At 40.9% G+C, this 18526-nt stretch overlaps 1 protein-coding gene across 3 annotated transcripts in view; it reads left to right on the forward strand.

Annotated features, from left to right (window-relative positions):
* The window catches only part of PRKN (parkin RBR E3 ubiquitin protein ligase), a 740903-nt gene that overhangs the window by 609125 nt on the left and 113252 nt on the right, over positions 1-18526 (forward strand). For all 3 annotated transcript variants that reach the window (XM_061471412.1, XM_061471414.1, XM_061471413.1), the window contains exon 8: positions 2391-2452. In XM_061471412.1, the coding sequence (XP_061327396.1) occupies positions 2391-2452 (62 nt within the window). The remainder of the gene's footprint in view (positions 1-2390; positions 2453-18526) is intronic.

Consider the following 18526-nt stretch of genomic DNA (forward strand, 5'->3'; position numbering starts at 1 on the left):
CAATGAACAACTAGTATACTTCAAATAAACATATACATGTTTATATATAGATGTCTATATATATCTTCACACTTTTTCACAATGATCCTTGGTTCCAGAGTGTGGAAGAAAGAGAGAATGCATATAAGCAGTTCACATAAGAGAGATTATATAAATTATGCATGAGGGCAGAATGGGATGGATTTCTGGGAGAAACAGGCATTCAGGAAATAGAATGGTAAAAGAAAAAGATAGCAAGAGAAAGGAAACATTCCCATCTTAAGCGATATAGTAAATAATAAATTGGAAAGGATAAGAGGGAAGAAAGAAATGATTGGTTGAAGAAGAAGCTGTGAAGACTGCAAAAAGCACAGAAAAGCAGAAAGCAATGTGTAGTTGGCGTTACAAAGCTAATATCCAACAAAGATTAACACCGTGTTACATGAACTCATAATTATCCTCTACACATAGAAATACCTAAAGCAGTGTAGAGTCAATGAAGATACTTTCAGAGAAAATGACATGTAATTTATTAATTACATAAGGGCTTGAGGTTAGGAGGGAGGGCCTATGCTTTATGCAGTGAGTTCTAATCTGAAACACAGAGAAGTCAACATTTCTGGGCTACAAATCAGGTCAAGAAGTTAGTGAGGCAGAGATACATTCAGGGTTCAGATGAGCTGGAAGATGAAGATGTAAATCCCAGTGAAAATGGACAGAAAAATTATGCATAGCTGGATAATATGAAGTTGTGTTGATGGTTCATTCTCCACTCATACCTCCTCTGAATGGAGATAAAGCATTTACCAGCAATAAGGTGATCCTAATATAATTTAAATCAATTCTCTAAGTATCTGAAGTTATACTAGTAGGAGATTTGTCTTAGAACTCAGAGCAGCCTTCCAGTACCTAAAGAGGGCCTAGGAGAAAGCTGGAGATGGACTTCTCACAAGGGCATGCAGTGATAGGATAAGGGGTAATGGCTTTAAACTGAAAGAGGGGAGAATTAGATTAGATGTTAAGAAGTTCTTTACTATGAGGGTGGTGAGTCACTGGAACAGGTTGCCCAGAGAAGCTGTGGATGCCTCATCCTTGGAAGTGTTCAAGGCCAGGTTGGATGGGGCTTTGCAAAACCTGGTCTAGTGCAAGGTGCCTCTGCCCATGGAAGGCGATTTGGAACTAGATGAGCTTTAAGGTCCCTTCCAACCCATACCATTCTGTGATTCTATGATTCTCTGACAATTGTGTCTATACTAGGGGTTTTGCCCTTTTTAGTTATGCTGCTTGCAAGTATAAAGGCTATTCTCTTTGTATCCTGTGTGAAGAGACAGCTATGCCAACAGAATTCATGAGTGTAGGCCATGCCTCATTGGCTTTGAGTGAAGCCACAGTGCTGATGGAGATTTCCTGACAACTGCCTCCAAATTAATTTCCATCCTTTTAATGGCAGTCATTTAGAGTGAGAGGTAACTATTTGTAGCTTCATCAGCAGGAAAGGAAGTTGATAAAAATCATAGTTCCTTCCATATTCTGGGGAGAGCTATGCTCTTAATTCCTTTTAAGGAATTTTATCTATTCACAAGCAGATGCTTCAATTTATGGCAAGAAGAATAAAACACAGATAGCTTTCACAGTCTGCACTTTTATCCCATGCCAGACATGAGTCTAGTAGTGTACAAAAGCGAGTAGCAGCCCTGGATTTCATCACCAGGAAGGTAATCACAGTCTGAGCATGTCAGTAAAGTGCATGGTATCTAGCAAGACATATTCTTTCTTACTGACTGGTACAGATGCAAGACTCTGTAGTAATTAAACCTTAACCTCATTGCAAAATTCTGGCAAATCACTCCCCTGCCTGCATAGTTGGTTTGTATATTATACCTGTGGGTAACAACAACGTATTTGTGAAATGGGTTGTATTTGTGACAGCCAAAATTAAAGTGATCTGTGGAGCCTATGAAATCCTTCAGGGAATCAAGGAAAGCCTGTATTATGCTTAGAAATGAGTCCAGACTTGATGTGTGAATCAGAATTCAGCTTTGAGCAGCTCCAAGATTTTGATATGAGATCCTTTTTTAACACTTTTTGGCTTACACTGAAGGGCTGGCAGTATCTGGCAGACAGTGCTGCCCTTTTCATCTTGCTTTTGTTTGTAGTTCTTTGGGGAAAGGGCTAAAATATTCTGAATATAACCTTTCTAAGTGTGTTCTTGGTAGCATGCTCAGAAATGTAGAAGGATTATTTGATAGATGTTTTTCAGCATTCTGGTGCCCACAGAACCATGGCTAATCTTTCTAATCTTCTTTATCTAAGGTAATCTGTATATTCTGTCCTCCTGAATCTATGTATCTTATGCTGAAACTGCACTGACAGGAAGCTCTAAAATGTGTATTTTTGTTTCTTTCTAACAGCTGGCTGTCCAGACTCCCTGATTAAAGAGCTTCATCACTTCAGGATTCTGGGAGAAGAACAGGTGAGTTAGCAGCATCTCAGCAGCTCAAAGGCAGCATCTTAATGTCATGGAAGATAGACGCTAATGAGACAGTTTCATCTCTCTCCAGGGAGGTAGAATGTCTCTCATGACCCCCAGTGACCTGAAATGTGGGGAAAAAACCACACAGGAGATGTATGTGAGATTTTCTTTTCATTCTATCCATCAGCCTTGACAGGTTATTAATTGGTACATCTGCTATCTGCCACAGCTTTTCAGCTTTCAACTACAGCAGTAAACAGGGTTTCTAAAACAGGAGACAGGCAAACAATCCAACTAAAGGATTGATACTTACAGCTATTCATGATATACTTTTTGTTGTCTTTTTTTCTCTTTTAGAAGTGTCTCATTCATAATTATTGTTGTGCTTGGCACTCATAAAACTATTTCTGTAGAGGGATTTTAGGAAAGCATTAGCGAAGTTTGCTTTACAATACTCACAAGACAGTCATAATTATTATTTTGTCAATAATGAAATCACCATACAGATATACTGAGTAATGGCCTTATATTTTGAGAGATAGGTTGAATTTTCAAATGCTGAATGCTTCTGAAATTCAAGTTGTCTTTGTATCTGAAGTATCTCTCCTAATGTACTGGTTATAAAGCCAAAATGAGTTGCAAGTACTAAGGCCTGAAAGCTTGGCATTAACGTGTTGTACATGAGAATATGTGCATTTCTTAAGGAACCTGGCACCAAGGGACTTGGACAAGATTTTGTGAGGGCTGTGACAGAGGTAGGAGCAGCTCCTGAAATGTTAATTCAAAGACTGTTTCTTAGTTTTTAGGTCAGATTCTGTTGTCAAGAACACCCTGTTGCTTTTCTTTTCCTTCACTCTCCTTTTTTTTTTTATCACAGCTGAGGCTGCTGGTACGTTTTCTAGACTTCCAGGTTTCCCCCACCAGTCCCCACTTCAGTTGTTACAGAAAGTCAAAAGCCAAATTCCTCAGGGACTCAGCTTTTACTCAGCAAGAAGGCAGCATGATGGGGAGTGTGGGAGGGTTTGTCTGACAGGAATGGAAAAAGACAGTAAACAGACTAGGACAAAGGAGATCCTGGAAGCAGGAATCTGGTGAGACTGAGGATTTAGGAAGAAGTAATAAAAGAAATTATGACCAGGACTGATGGGGCCAATAGACCAATTACAGCCAGCTGACAAATGGAGGGCAGGGTGGGATGAAGCCTCGGGACACTGGAGACATGGGGCTGCCTGGTGAAAGAGGGTAGGTGGAGAAAGCAGACAAGAAGCTAGGATGAAGGGCTGAACTGAAAGAGAATGACAAATTATGCAAACTTGCTAAAGATACTGGTAAATAAAGGAAGATCTGTACTTAATGAGCTGCACAAGGAGGTGAAGCTATGCAGAGTAGGAGGAGTGGGAAAAAGGGAGAGACTTGAAGGGAAAGTAAGGAACACCTAAACCAAGAGACTGAGTATGAGTGGGACGGCTGAACCAGGCAGACCTTGATAGCTCAGAGGAGCTCTGAGGATGGGGTTGCAGACCTCAGGCTTGCTAATGACCACTGACAGAACATTGTAATTTAATTGATGGACTTTTTTTTTTTCTGTTTGCTTTTTAGAAAAGAAACTGATAGACATAAAAAGTAAGGCTAAAAGAGTTAAGAGTACAAATGAAGAATTCAGACATTAGGAAATATCAGATTTAAGGTTGTTTATTTATTTTTAATGCTTTCTTTGCACTAAGAAAGCACGAAATTATATGGTTACACAAACATCAGAAGTGGGATGATGTAAGCCATGAAGAACCACAGGAGAAAAGATAATCAATTTCTGTCCAATAATAAGAGAAGTTGAAGTTATTAGAGGAGTTTGAAAAGGAAAGCCTCGCTAATCAAATAAATACAGTATTTTTGACACTTGGAATATTTTTGGTATTCTTTCAGACTTTCATGATGAAATTACTCTTCTTTTTATTGAATACACCTAAAGAGATGAAAAGTTTTTGTCATCATGCATTAGGAGCGTAAAACTGTGCAGATGGAAAGTTGTTTGCAGAATGGGTCTGACCTGTAAACAGTTGCCTTTTTCAGAAACTGGCTATTTGCATACAGTGATTATCATTAATGTCTTTGCAAGTAGTGAACATTGCCATGATGGTTTAATTATTCTATAAGCCCATACAAGTATAAAGAATATTACAATTATATTCTCTCCCCACAAAAACATTGTTATCTTGAGTCCATTGATGACCGCATCCTGCTTGAAGTTAGCACACACTTTGACAGACAGAAGTTGGTTCAAAACCTAGGTAAAAAAAGAAATAAAATTCAAATACATCTAAATGAATAAAGAAAGGAATTTCAGGTAAAGTCTTTATTCATATGGCTTTTTCTTACTTGTATTTAGTTACATATTTGCTTTTTAAAAAGATATAGAGTGTTTTCTGTTATCATGCATACTAGATGGGAAAAAAAATCATAATTATAGCACTGTTTTATTCAGACTGCTTACAGTTTTGGTATTATCAACCAACATATATACCTTCCACCCCAAGCAACAGTGAAAGAATAATAGGGTCATGTACTGCTTCATGTCCAATCTTGATTTATTTTTTAAATGCTTATGTGTTTAAGGCCAGATTATAAAAGCAGAATGGACTATTGTGATAATCTGTTCTGATCTCCTTTAGAATGCACATTACATTACTTTCTTGGATTAATTCTTGTTTAAACTGGAATATATTGCCTAGGAAAACATCAGTTCTTTGTTTACAAGTCGCTGCAGACATTAGATCCTATTATACCTCTCCATAGTGAAAGATGAAAAATTCCCAGCCTATTTTCTTTCCACCACCCTACCAGTATGCTCCCTACATTGCATATCTCCTGTTCCTCAGTGTTCAGATCCTTTACATTTCCTACTCCCTTTGTCCTGTCACAAGGTAATAGATGATCATCATAATAAATTACTTCAGTCTGTGAATGCAACTCAGAAAAAAGTCACCATAGCCCTGAAACAGAACTAAAATAATTGCTTATACAGTAAAATGGCTGTTTGTCAGGTGACTTTCACCTAAATCTGTTTCAGACAGAATAAAGGAACTTTGCAGTTTGAAGTGGAGATTCCCACTGGAAGTTTTGGATTTTGGCTAAACCAGTGGCTGCCACAGAAGAAATACAGTTTCCCTTCTAAAGATTTCTATTTATTCATCTAAGTGGTTCCTTAGTGCTTTTGGACATGGATGGACATAGATCAGATTCAGCTCACAGTCCATCACAATGCTTCCCAACCAGAAATACTGTTCTGTAATGATGGGTAATAGATTGTTTCCTAGAAAAATAACTTTACATGTGACTGGGCTGAAAAGTTGTTTGCTTAACTCTGAAAAACAGTTCAGATATCTCTGTAGCATGAACTTAACCATCCAAGATACATGTTCATTACTTCCTCTTACAAAATTGTTGCAAGCTTTATAATGTTCTATGTTCTTTATGATGTTTTATGTTCTTGGTTTTCTTCCAAGTCATTGAAACAAACTTTAGGTGGCATAAGGCCAAGAATCAATACTTTAAGGACCTTTTTGGGAACACACCTGCTTAATACAGATTGCCCGTTTACAATTATTTTAAACATGCCAGATAGGTAAGTTTTCAAACTCTTCGTATATGGCATGATAATTTCGTACCATTCTAGATATTTAATCAAAATGCCAGGTGGCATCATGACAAATGCCTTAGAGAGGTCTGCTTCATCAATTTTTTACCATCATTCTTTACCTTTATAAAAAAATTCCAGTCAAATTACTCAATAAGTCAAGCAACTTTTTCCTAATACAAAATGCTGGTCACTACCATTTCTTAAGTGTTTTCATCAAGTCTAAGTTTCAGCAAGTATAAGCTTCCTGCAAACACTTAAAAAATAGAATTTTTACTGATATCATTAAAAGAGAAAGGTTTTGAGCAGCTTTCAAAATTAAACCACTCAAGACCTTCTGTATGCCCGCCAAATAATTTTTTTTCTATCTAAATGTAAGCACTGAAAGAAAAATAATGCTAAGAAAAAAAAAGGCTTTAACTTGAAGCTTCAAGAGTTGCTGATTAATCTAGAATTTCCTAAAAGGAGTTCTATAATAATCATAGAATCATAGAATAGTTAGGGTTGGAAAGGACCTTAAGATCATCTAGTTCCACCCCCCCTGCCATGGGCAGGGACACCTCACACTAAACCATATCACCCAAGGCTCTGTCCAACCTGGTCTTGAACACCGCCAGGGATGGAGCATTCACAGCTTCCTTGGGCAACCCATTCCAGTGCCTCACCACCCTTACAGTAAAGAACATCTTCCTTATATCCAATCTAATCTTCCCCTGTTTAAGTTTTAACCTGTTACCCCTTGTCCTATCACTACAGTCCCTAATGAAAAGTCCCTCCCCAGCATCTTTATAAGCCCCGTTCAAATACTGGAAGGCTGCAATGAGGTCTCCACGCAGCCTTCTCTTCTCCAGGCGCAACAGCCCCAACTTTCTCAGCCTATCTTCATACGGGAGGTGCTCCAGTCCCCTGATCATCGTTGTGGCCCTCCTCTGGACTTGTTCCAACAGTTCCATGTCCTTTTTATGTTGAGGACACCAGAACTGCACACAATACTCCAGGTGAGGTCTCACGAGAGCAGAGCAGAGGGGCAGGATCACCTCCTTTGACCTGCTGGTCACGCTCCTTCTAATGCAGCCCAGGATACGGTTGGCTTTCTGGGCTGCGAGCGCACACTGAAGCCGGCTCATGTTCATTTTCTCATCGACCAACACCCCCAAGTCCTTATCCTCAGGGCTGCTCTGAATCTCTTCTCTGCCCAACCTGTAGCTGTGCCTGGGGTTGCTCTGACCCAGGTGTAGGACCTTGCACTTGGCATGGTTAAACTTCATGAGGCTGGCATCAGCCCACCTCACAAGCGTGTCAAGGTCCCTCTGGATGGCATTCCTTCCCTCCAGCGTATCAACCAAACCACACAGCTTGGTGTCATAGGCAAACTTGCTGAGGGCGCACTCAATCCCACTGTCCATGTCAGCGATGAAGATGTTGAACAAGACCGGTCCCAACACCGATCCCTGAGGGACACCACTCGTTACTGGTCTCCAGCTGGACATTGAGCCATTGACCACAACTCTTTGTGTGCGGCCATCCAGCCAGTTCTTTATCCACCGAGTGGTCCATCCATCAAATTGATGTCTCTCCAATTTAGAGACAAGGATGTCTGAAGACAGGCTAAGAAAATTGGTGCTGTTCAGCCTGGAGAAGAGAACCCTGCATGGAGACCTCATAGCAGCCTTCCAGTATTTGAACGGGGCTTATAAAGATGCTGGGAAGGGACTCTTCATTAGGGACTGTAGTGATATGACAAGGGGTAACGGGATAAACTTAAACAGAGGAAGTTTAGATTGGATACAAGGAGGAAATTCTTTCCTGTTAGGGTGGTGAGGCACTGGAATGGGTTGCCCAGGGAGGTTTTGAATGCTCCATCCTTGGCAGTGTTCAAGACCAGGCTCAACGAGGCCTTGGGTGATATGGTTTAGTGTGAGGTGTCCCTGCCCATGGCAGGGGGGGTGGAACTAGATGATCTTAAGGTCCTTTCCAACCCTAACTATTCTATGATTCTATGTCGTTTGGGACAGTGTCAAACGCTTTGCACAAGTCCAGGTAGATGACATCAACTGCTCTACCCCTGTCCATCAGTTCTGTAGCCCCATCATAGAAGGCCACTAAATTGGTCAGGCAGGATTTGCCCTTAGGGAAGCCATGCTGGTTGTCACCAAACGCCTTCTTGTTTTTCATGTGCCTTACCATGCCTTCCAGGAGAATCCGCTCCAAGATTTTGAAAGGCACAGAGGTTAGAATGACTGGTCTGTAGTTCCCTGGATCATCCATTTTCCCCTTCTTGAAAATGGGGGTTATATTTCCCTTTTTTTAGTAGTCGGGAACTTCACCTGACTGCCGTGACTTCTCAAATATGATGGCCAGCAGCTTCACAACTTCATTTGCCAGCTCCTTCAGGACCCGCGGATGGATTCCATCAGGTCCCATGGACTTGTGTACGTTCAGGTTCTTAAGATGGTCTTGAACCAGATCCTCTCCTACAGTGGGCGCAAGGTCTTCATTATCACAGTCCCTGCATCTGTTTTCCAAGACTTGGGTGGTATGGTCAGAGCATTTGCCAGTGAAGACCGAGGCAAAGAAGTCACTAAAAACCTCAGCCTTCTCCAAATTCAGGGTAGCCAGTTCTCCTGACAGCTTCCAGAAGGGGGCTATGTTGTCCCTCGTCTGTCTTTTATTTACAATGTAATTATAGAATCCCTTCCTGTTATCTTTCACATCCCTAGCCAATTTTAATTCTAACTGGGCCTGAGCTTTCCCAACGTGGTCCCTGGTTTCCCAGACAACATCTCTGTATTCTTCCCAGGCCACCTGTCCTTGCTTCCGCCTTTTATAAGCCTCTTTTTTCCTTCAAAGTTTCCTCAGCAGCTCCTTATCCATCCAAGGAGGTCTCCTGGCCCTCCTGCTGCACTTCCTTCCAGTTGGGACGCAGCACTCCTGAGCTTGTTGCAGGTGATCCTTGAATATCAACCAACAGTCTTTGGGCCCCCCCTGCCCTCTAGGGCTATATCCCATGGAACCTTACTAAGCAGGTTCCTGAAGAGGCCAAAGTCTGCTCTCTTGAAGTTGAGGGCAGTGAGCTTGCTGCACGCTCTTCTCACTGTCCTGAGGATCTCGAATTCAGCCATCTCATGATCGCTGCTACCAAGGCTGCCCTGGAGCGCCACATCTCCATCCAGCCCTTCCCTGTTGGTGAGCACAAGGTCAAGTACGGCACCTCTCCTTCTTGGCTTCTCTATTACTTGCATAAGGAAATTGTCTTCCACACAATCGAGGAACCTCCTGGATTGCTTCTGCCGGGCCATACTGTCCCTCCAATAGATATCAGGATGGTTGAAGTCCCCCATGAGAACAAGGGCCTGCGAGTGTGAGGCTGTTCCTATCTGTCTATAGAGAGCTTCATCCACAGAGTCCTCTTGATCAGGTGGTCTGTAACAGATCCTCACAGTAATGTCTCCCATCACCATTCTCCCTTTAACCCTGACCCACAAACTGTTGACTGCTCACCTGTCCCCAGACAGAATTCCATAGTCTCTAGCCTATCACTAACATAAATAGCAACTCCCTCCCCCCGCCTGCCAGGCCTGTCTTTTCTAAGAGCCTGTAACCTTCCATTCCAACACTGCAGTCACAGGAGCCATCCCACCATGTTTCTGCAATGCCTATTATATCATACCCCTGTAGACGTACACATATCTCTAATTCCTCTTGTTTGTTCCCCATGCTACGTGCGTTTGTATAGAGGCAACTGAGCCAAGCTCCAAATGAAGCCGGCTCATTGGGTGGTGCGGTTGGGGTACTTCTACATTGCTCAGAGCATTTATTATAGGTGCTGGCAACTGACTGCGTGTGTTGGGATGGAATGATGCCCCCCTCCCCCAACGCATCTAGTTTAAAGCTTTCTTGACCAGTCTGGCAAGCCTCCTACCACAACCACTCTTCCCCTTCATTGTCAGACCAGCTCCACCAGCCCCCAGTGGACCTGGCCTACTAGATTGAATCCCATGTTCTAGATACTCAAAGCCTTGGCTATGTCACCACTCTTCTAACCATTTATTAACCTGGCAAATCCTCCTAGCTTTTTTAAGGTCCTCCCAGCCTTTTTAAGGTCCTCTCCTTTATCCTGGAGAATTGATGAAAAGACTATCTGAGCTCCAGAGCCCCTAACCACCTCTCCCAGGGCTCTGTAGTCCTTCTTTATGTTCTCTGGGCTACTGCTATCTATATCACTAGCACCCGCATGGGTCACTAGAAGTGAGTAATAGTCAGTGGGACTTACTAGAGCAGGCAGTCTCTCTGCAACATCCCTGATCCGTGCCCCTGGTAGGCAACACACCTCCCTTGAGACTGGGTCAGGCCGACAGATGGGAGCCTCTGTTCCTTTCAAAGCAGAGTCCCCTACCACTGTGACCCACCACTTTTTCCTGGCAGCACCAATAGCGATCTTCTCTACCAGTGCATCAGCCGTTCATGGTGCGAGTGTGTTTCCTCATCAGCCCCCTGCAGGACAGCAAAGCTGTTCTGGGTGGGGACAACAGATTTAGGAGGAAGCCCCTTGCTTTTAATTGTCTTCTTCCTCCTTTGTTGTTTTTTTTTGTTTGTTTTTTTTTTTGGTGGGTTGTTTTTTTTTTTTTTGGCACTAATTCCCAGGTTAACGGCCTCCTTCTTCATGATCTAGAGGTGAAGCTCGAGGCCCCTGCACAGTTTGGGCCGGGAGCAAGCATTCCTGCTTCCTCTCAGCTTCCCTGACATCTCGCAGCCTATTAACAGCATACCGCAGCTCAGCCCCTGCTGCAGGAGGACCTCCACCAGGGAGCACCGAGTGCAGCCCTGCCCATTGCGCACCCTCCCCTCACCAGACCAGTGCAGGCACTCTCCTCTCTACACCCCGAGCTCTGCACTGCAGCCTCCCCTCTCATCTTCTGTGTCTGGGTGCCTACGCTGGCCGCCGCCAGAGCAGAGCTCCCGGACCGGACCCTGGTCATAGGACGCATGCTCACCAGCCCGCTCGCCTGCCCGCTCTGTTTCCTCGTCCCGCTCAGTTCGCCGCGCTCCCTGGGGGCAGGATTTTACCCAGTCAGGACTGGTGCCGTCCCTCCTGGCTCCGCCCCGTGTGAGTCAGCTGCTCGCTCTCGTCAGCTGAGCTGCCGGCTCCTGGGCAAGTCATGTGGGGGACTCGAGGCTCCCTCGCTGGCCGTCGCCGCTCTGAGTTGAGGCTCCTGGACGCTGAGCTTCCCTCCGCTTAGCTATGGAAAGCGTCCTCTCTCGAACTACTCACCTCATCAATTGACCGCAGTTGTACAAAAAACTGACACAGTTGTCCAAGTAGTCAAACTTTTTGGTAGTTTGCTGGACATGTAAACTTCCTGTGTCTTCTGTTCCCTCAGGAATGTAAATTATTGGAAGTTCATTCCAGCTGAGAAGCCTATCTTTTAAGGTTTAGTTGGTGGCAACAAGAGGGGTTTTAAAGATGGAATTGTTTTTAGACTTTATGGAAAGAGGTAGTCGTAGTCTGAAATAGAAGGGTAGTCGTAGTCGTGGTGAAATAGAAGGGTATAAGCTTCCCTGGTATATGATATGCATTTTGGATACCTGATTTACCACATAAAACTGTTTTTTTTGAGTAGCTGCTATAATACGCAACACAAATACATTAATCAATAGATCGCTACCCCACTTGGTACTTGATGCTTTGAGAAAGTGCCAGAGACTCTGACCTAGAAAACTCTCCAAAAGCAGCTTTGACAGGTTTGGTTTGGATGTCCTTTTCACAGAGATTCCCAGTCCACAAAGGTCTGTACAAGGCAAAGAGAGTCTCCTGGGCATGCAGCCCCAGGAAGGATAAAACCCGAAGCTTTCTAATTGTCCTTAGCTCTGTTGATCTTTTTTTTTTTTTTTGCAATTTGATCTCACTGTTCATAATCCGTCATTTCCCCTAGCATAATAATGGGTGCAGTTCAACCTGCTGGCTAACTGCTTCACTTCATAGGTTCCTGAGATACACTCAGTATTGGGATAAAAGATTTATTAACTGAGGAGCCATTGAAAAATAGTACAATATAAGAAATGGCAGTAGCCATTTGCCCTCTCAGGCTGGGTGTCTCTGCAAGTAAATGCAAATAGTTCTACAAGTGTTGATAGTATAAGCTGCTTACAAAAATATGTTCAAGATGCACTAGATATGGGATCTGGCCAAATACAGTGGAAGGCAAGTAAGTCAACAGGCCAGTGCCAGAAACAGCAGAGAAAACACTTTAATTCAGACCTAACTGCTACAGTATACCAATATAGTAAGATGACGCGCAGTGAACTGTTATGGAGTCTCCCTAATGACTCTCTGAGAAATTTCACTCTTCTCCCCAAAGTGATTAAAAAATCTTGTTTAATTGTTTAAATGGAATATTGTGAATCATGAATAAAATAGCAGATACATCTGAAGGCTGGAAGGGAAAACAAATAATGCAATCGCAAGCAATCTGCTGCTATACCTGAGTGCCCCCAACAGGTCACAGCGCAGATGAAGCAGATGACATGCTAGTGGCAAGAAAAGAAGCTGCTAAGTAATGTATAGCTGCGCTTCTCTGCTATATCTTCTGCTCTGACAACTTTGCAGAATGTATTGGCCAGTTTCTTGATATTTTGACAGGGGAATGATCAGTTTTAACAGATCTCTTCTATCAGCTGCTACTGCAACTCATATTACTGCTCACTTTTTCTTTAGAAATGTTGTGGGTGTTTGTATCCCTGGGATCTGAACAAACCCAAATGGGAGCGCTCCTTTTTATTTTTTCACATTTCCTTGCCAGCTGGGGAAAACATATGCAAAGGAATACCCTGATTTGAAAATCTGCAGATGCACGTCCTGATGCTGTTCAAAGGTGTGTGGGCTTTGCTATGAGCTGTAACTTCAGGAAATGTGGAAATCTAGTATTAAGAGATCACAGTGTGGACAGAAATCATTTAACATTAATTGAGGTTTTAAAGGAATGACATGTGTGGCAAGTGCATTTCAAGTATATGCTACAGAATATTAATTTTAAATCAGTCTTAAACTAATTGCTATGTATTAACCCATTCCAGCAAAAATAATGTCATGTGACAATTCAAATTAATCACCTGAGTTCAGTGCAGGAAACTGTCAGATATGATCAACAAAGTGCTTCTGAAATATTTATGGGTCAAGAATTTTTAGTAACTACACTTGGAAAAAAGTCACCTCTCAATAATACACACTTGGCGGGGGCAGAATCACTGCATATTTTTTCCCACTTTGTCATTACTAAACCAAACCTATTTTGTTAACATTCTCAAATCTCTCTTTTCTTGCACCTCTGCACTTTCCCACCCAGACCCCTGGCTTCAGCTACTACTTAACATGAGTGATACCTACATTTATCTCCTTTTTTTTTCCACTTCTTCTGTCTTAATATCTGAATTCTGTCTATCTCATTTGTCTCAGCTTTTGGATTTGTCATCACCAATCCATTGCCTGCTCTCTAAAATTGAACTCTTGATCCTCTTTACATCACTTTTTTTTTTTTATATAGCTGGAATTACACAACAAAGCTTACCGTCTTGCATTTTCTTAGGACCAGTGATGTGCCCCTTTGTACAGACTTTGATCTGCTTCCACAGGATGTGAATGTATTTATTCCTGTGACCTGAGAAGTGGAATTCCTGGAATCCAGTATCTATTTGACTGAATCTCAGTTGCACAATTTGCAACAATATCAACAGAAAAGATTTCCTTAAATCAGTTAGAGCCATGGTGGTTGTTACTTGTAGGGGAGAAAGGAATATGGATTTGAGCTCCACAAGGAAGGGAAGGAACTGGATGTTTATCTCCAGCATTCAGTCTGTTCAGTGTGATCACCCAAATACCAGCTGAAGGATCTCAAGTTTTCAATGGTTTGTAAATATAGTGCCAAGCCATACACTATGTTTAGTCCACTTTCTTCATTGCAGCATATTGCTTCTCATATATTCAGTTTGATCTCCGATTCAACCTGCTTCAGTGTCCTCTCTTCTCAGTACTCTTTATTTTCTATTTTCATATTCCTCACCTTTTGCTTTCTTTCATATCATTCTGCAAACTGCAGTCTTTCCTTTCTTTCCCCCTCTCTATTCCAGTTTAATTTCATCCATGAATTGTGTTGCATTGATCCAGTCAGGGGATTCTTATCTAAATATTTTCTTGAGACTGCCTCACCCAGTTTTCCATGACTTTCCAAAGTCAGGCAAATTCCAGCCTTCTAGAAGGTGGTTGTCTTTCTGGTCTGCTTTGTGGAGCTTCTGCGGGAAAAACAAGGAGCTGATGCTCTCCACTTCCTATCCTACTACTGGCTAGCAGAGGAGCCCAGTAACTCAGGAAAAATTAAATAAGGTTGCCTCATGGAGACCCATGTCAGTCCACATCTTTTAATCTGTATTTTAGATGACATATTTGTATAGTCATCTAGTTGTCCTGACTTGTACCAGGTTTTATCTTCTTCCAATTCTCCTCCCCATCCCACCCAGGAGAGCGGGGTGCAGGGAGTGAGCAAGCAGCTGTATGGTACTTGCCAGCTGGGGTGAAACCATGACACTAGTCCAATAAGTACTAAGGGGTTTATACTTTAAGTTGCCTAATTACATTACAGAACTAATTCTAAGGTTTTTTTGTGTGTATAATACATATAAATAAAGTGCTTAGTCTACATTATGGACTAATAGCCTCCACAATCTAATTTTGAAACACACAGATGGTTATTTGATTTATAAGAGCAGTAAAAACAATCTGACACCAGAAAGTAGATTTTCTTTCATTTGAGACTATTACATGCAGTTAAAAGAAACAAGTAACTGAATTACCTTTCAAAGATTAAAAATTTTGGCTGTACATCTACTATTAAGCTTTTGTCTAAAGTTCCCTGCAAGGCTACTACTGAGCAGATGCCTTTAGGTGTGAGGGGAAAAAAAAAAAAGGAAAATAAAACTGTGCCCAAAGAGTAAAGGCACAAGCAAAATAGCACAAGGCATATGTGCTATGGCAGGGAAGGTTGGAATACATGATCTTTTAAGGTCCCTTCTAACCCAAACTGTTCTACGATTCTTGGATATTAAAGCATATTGCAAATTAAATAGTATGGTAAGGAATCACTGTGTTCACAAAGAGCATTTTGCAAGTTTTGTGCATCCAGGTGAATATCCATTTTGCTTAGTATCTGAATCTCAATGTAATTGAAAAGACTGAATTCTATAGTTAAACCTGTTTTATTCTTTTGTCAGCCCAATTATTTCATTTATATTACCCTTGATTTACAACATCAAGTGATTGAATTTCCACTGGTTGAAAACCAAGTAGGTGCCATTCTATGACTCAAGAAAAACCATCCCCATCTAGAAAATAGGGAACAGGGAATAAATGATTACAGTTATATAGCCTCCATATCTGTGTCATACTGTAATTTATAATCACTTATAAAAATACTTTCTAAAGGCCCTGACAAGTCTTTATGAGCAGATTGTGCAAAAGAACTTCATTATATGGTTGAAATACCATAAGTAGAGCTGTGAATCTTTTCCAGTTAGAATTTTATTCCATTAAAAGTATAGCTTTGGTTGACTGGGACAATTCACAAATTGAGGGGAAAGTTCACAAGATTAAAAAAAAAAATCAGAACGTTTTATGTTTATCTTGTTCATATGCCTTTAACTGTCTTAGCCTTGTTGATTCAGGGTAAATCATATTTTTTAGGTCTTTTTTTTTTCCCCCAAAAAATAAGCATTGAAATATATGGTTCTATGGTGAATCCAACAACTACTTATCTACCTGTATTTCTGAGGTCCTTATTACAGTAGCATATAAATTGCTGACGTGCTTTGCTCAAAAGCTACTTTCTAGCAGCAGGAGACGGCTGGTGATATCTGTGTAATTTTATGAGCCTCATTGCCATAGTATTTGATGTTCTCATGACTATTAATGGCTTTTGCCTCTTAACACTACAATGAAATCAGCAAGTATCATTCTCCCTCTTTACAAGTGGGCAACTGATAAGAAGCATAGATTAAGTACCTTATGTGAAAACCACAGGAAGGCTGTGCTGCTGCCAGGAATGAAATCAGGTGCCATGAATACCAGTTCAGTCAAGTTCCCCATATATTAAACTTTTTAAGAAGTTTTTCCTAAAAATAATTGGAGATATTTTAGCTTCTTGTAGAATGAAGAACCATTTTACACTGTGATGATGATGAGTGTATCTCTAAATAGGAGGCACATTGATAGTAATTGACTAATAAATACTGTGAAATATTTTGAACATACAGAAGACTTCATAGACTCCTCTTTAATGACAGCTCTTTATGTGTCAGATATCAAGCCTAAGTTAGTTTTCTTAGCTTCAACTATAGCACTTCCACAAGGAGATTCATCCTACCTATCTTAGACATCACATGTAAGCAGTGATAAATTCCCTATTCCCTTCTTGGGGTCTTGATTCTTCTCATTCAGTGTATTTGGAGCCTATATTACTTATTTAGGTTAGATGTTTAAGGTGTGAAGAGCTAATATGGTGTGAAGTGGTTCACAGTCCAAGCTACTTAGGTTCTTAAACCTTATTTTCAAAAATAGTTTAGGCCAGATGATTTAGGATGAGGATTATTGGAACTGAAACAGCTGTTGTGGGAGTCACCTGATTTCAGGTGTCAGTATCTAAAAAATTGTCTGATCTCTCTTTATTGTTAATAGAACAGGGCACTCCCGTGCTTAGTTCTCACATACAAATCTAAAAGAAAAAGATTAATTGCGTCCTATCTCTCCTGTTAATTATAAAAAGAGTCCAAGCAACCAGCACAACTATAGGCATCACAACCACAGAAATCCAAACTAAATGGATTGATGGTGGTTGTCTGCTGAGTATCCTTAAATATCTCATCCAGGCATATGATCAAAAATACGTCATGGGCTCCAAAGACATTTAAGGGCTTTTGAAAATTGACTTGCTATAAGCATGTTGATTGTATCAGTCTTGTGTGATATGTATAGCTGTGATATATAGGAAAAGAATGCCTCTAATAGACATAATTTGTGACTATATGCAATTATTTAATTATTAATTAATAAGTGATTTGGTCCTTTACAAGCCTTTTATAAATGCACCGTTAATGTAAAGTGAGTCATTTTGTTTCAGGACACTGAATAAAGAATATAAATCCATGTATGTTATGTATGACTGTGTTACGGCAGCAAAAGTATATGCGTTCTGCTCTATGTGGTTTAGTTGGTTGCTGGATTTTATGTGAGCTAGTGTGCAGGCACAAAGAAAAAGAAATTGGAAAATGACACCTTATAAATGTATCTGTACTTTGAAGGTAGAAAACAGGCTGGTAACTAGATGTCAAAATGTGGAAATGCATTCAGTAGGATTTTTCCTGTGTTGAAATGGGATCATTTTAGGGGGATTTTATAGTGTGAAAAACACTGATGACAAGCTCTACTGATTTGGTAGAAGTCCTGTGCTGAACCAGTATAAAATGTCAAATTTTTAGACAGAATATAATGGCTTTGTCCAGTTTGCCAGTAGATAGACTGGACATTTCTTTCCTGTAACTTTCTTTAACAAGACAGATTGATTCCCAGCTTATCTATCTTACATTTTTGTGTATTAAAACAACAAAAAGGAGGCAAGATGGGAGAAATCTCTCCATGTCCTTTTTTGCCTTGTTAATGACTGGAAAGCATATCCCTTTTTTCTACTGAGAGTTTATAATGGAAATGCTGACAGAATCTCAGCTACAATGTCGCTGGTGTTTGCTGCCGTAATGAGAAGCTGCTAACAATCCCACATCCAGCACAATGTTCCCTCTTAACACAGTAAGTCACCATCCTCACCTTCAGGTCCAGTGTCTGCCTTGAAGAAAAATTAGGTCAGCAGGGAATTTTGCAGCTGTGGTTACCCATATTTCTGTTCAAGGCGCGCAGAACAACTTGGAGCACTCAGCATGTATTTAGTGCAAGGATTACAAACTTTGCTGAAAATTGGTAGACTCCAACATTAAATATTTATGCCATTACTCTATGTTCGAGCATAACAATAACATAGAAAGACACTAGTCAACTTGTTGAGCCCCTGTATTCAAGGAGATTTTGCAGACATTTATCCTACATTTCTCAAAATACTGTTATTTTCTAGATCTGAGATCCTTAATTCAGGATTTCTGTCTGTTGTTCACACACTGAGTGATATATTGAAGGCTTTCTCTCCTTTTAGATTTTGTCCTCCTTTTGTTTGGATTTTTTGTAAATTGACAAAGGCAGATACCTTCAGTTTGTTAATTATTTCTTCCTGTGATCGAGCACTTTTGTGTCTCTATATTATAACGGTTTAAGATGTCATATACTATTTTTAAAAAGACAGTGTAACAGGATATGTTATGGCAATATTTGCAGAAAAATCTCAAATGTACCC

Source organism: Pezoporus flaviventris, unplaced genomic scaffold (assembly GCF_033815535.1).
Source record: "Pezoporus flaviventris isolate CSIRO_AGI_PZ_B2104156 unplaced genomic scaffold, CSIRO_AGI_Pfla_v1 ptg000066l, whole genome shotgun sequence".
NCBI classification, from domain to species: Eukaryota; Metazoa; Chordata; class Aves; order Psittaciformes; family Psittacidae; genus Pezoporus; species Pezoporus flaviventris.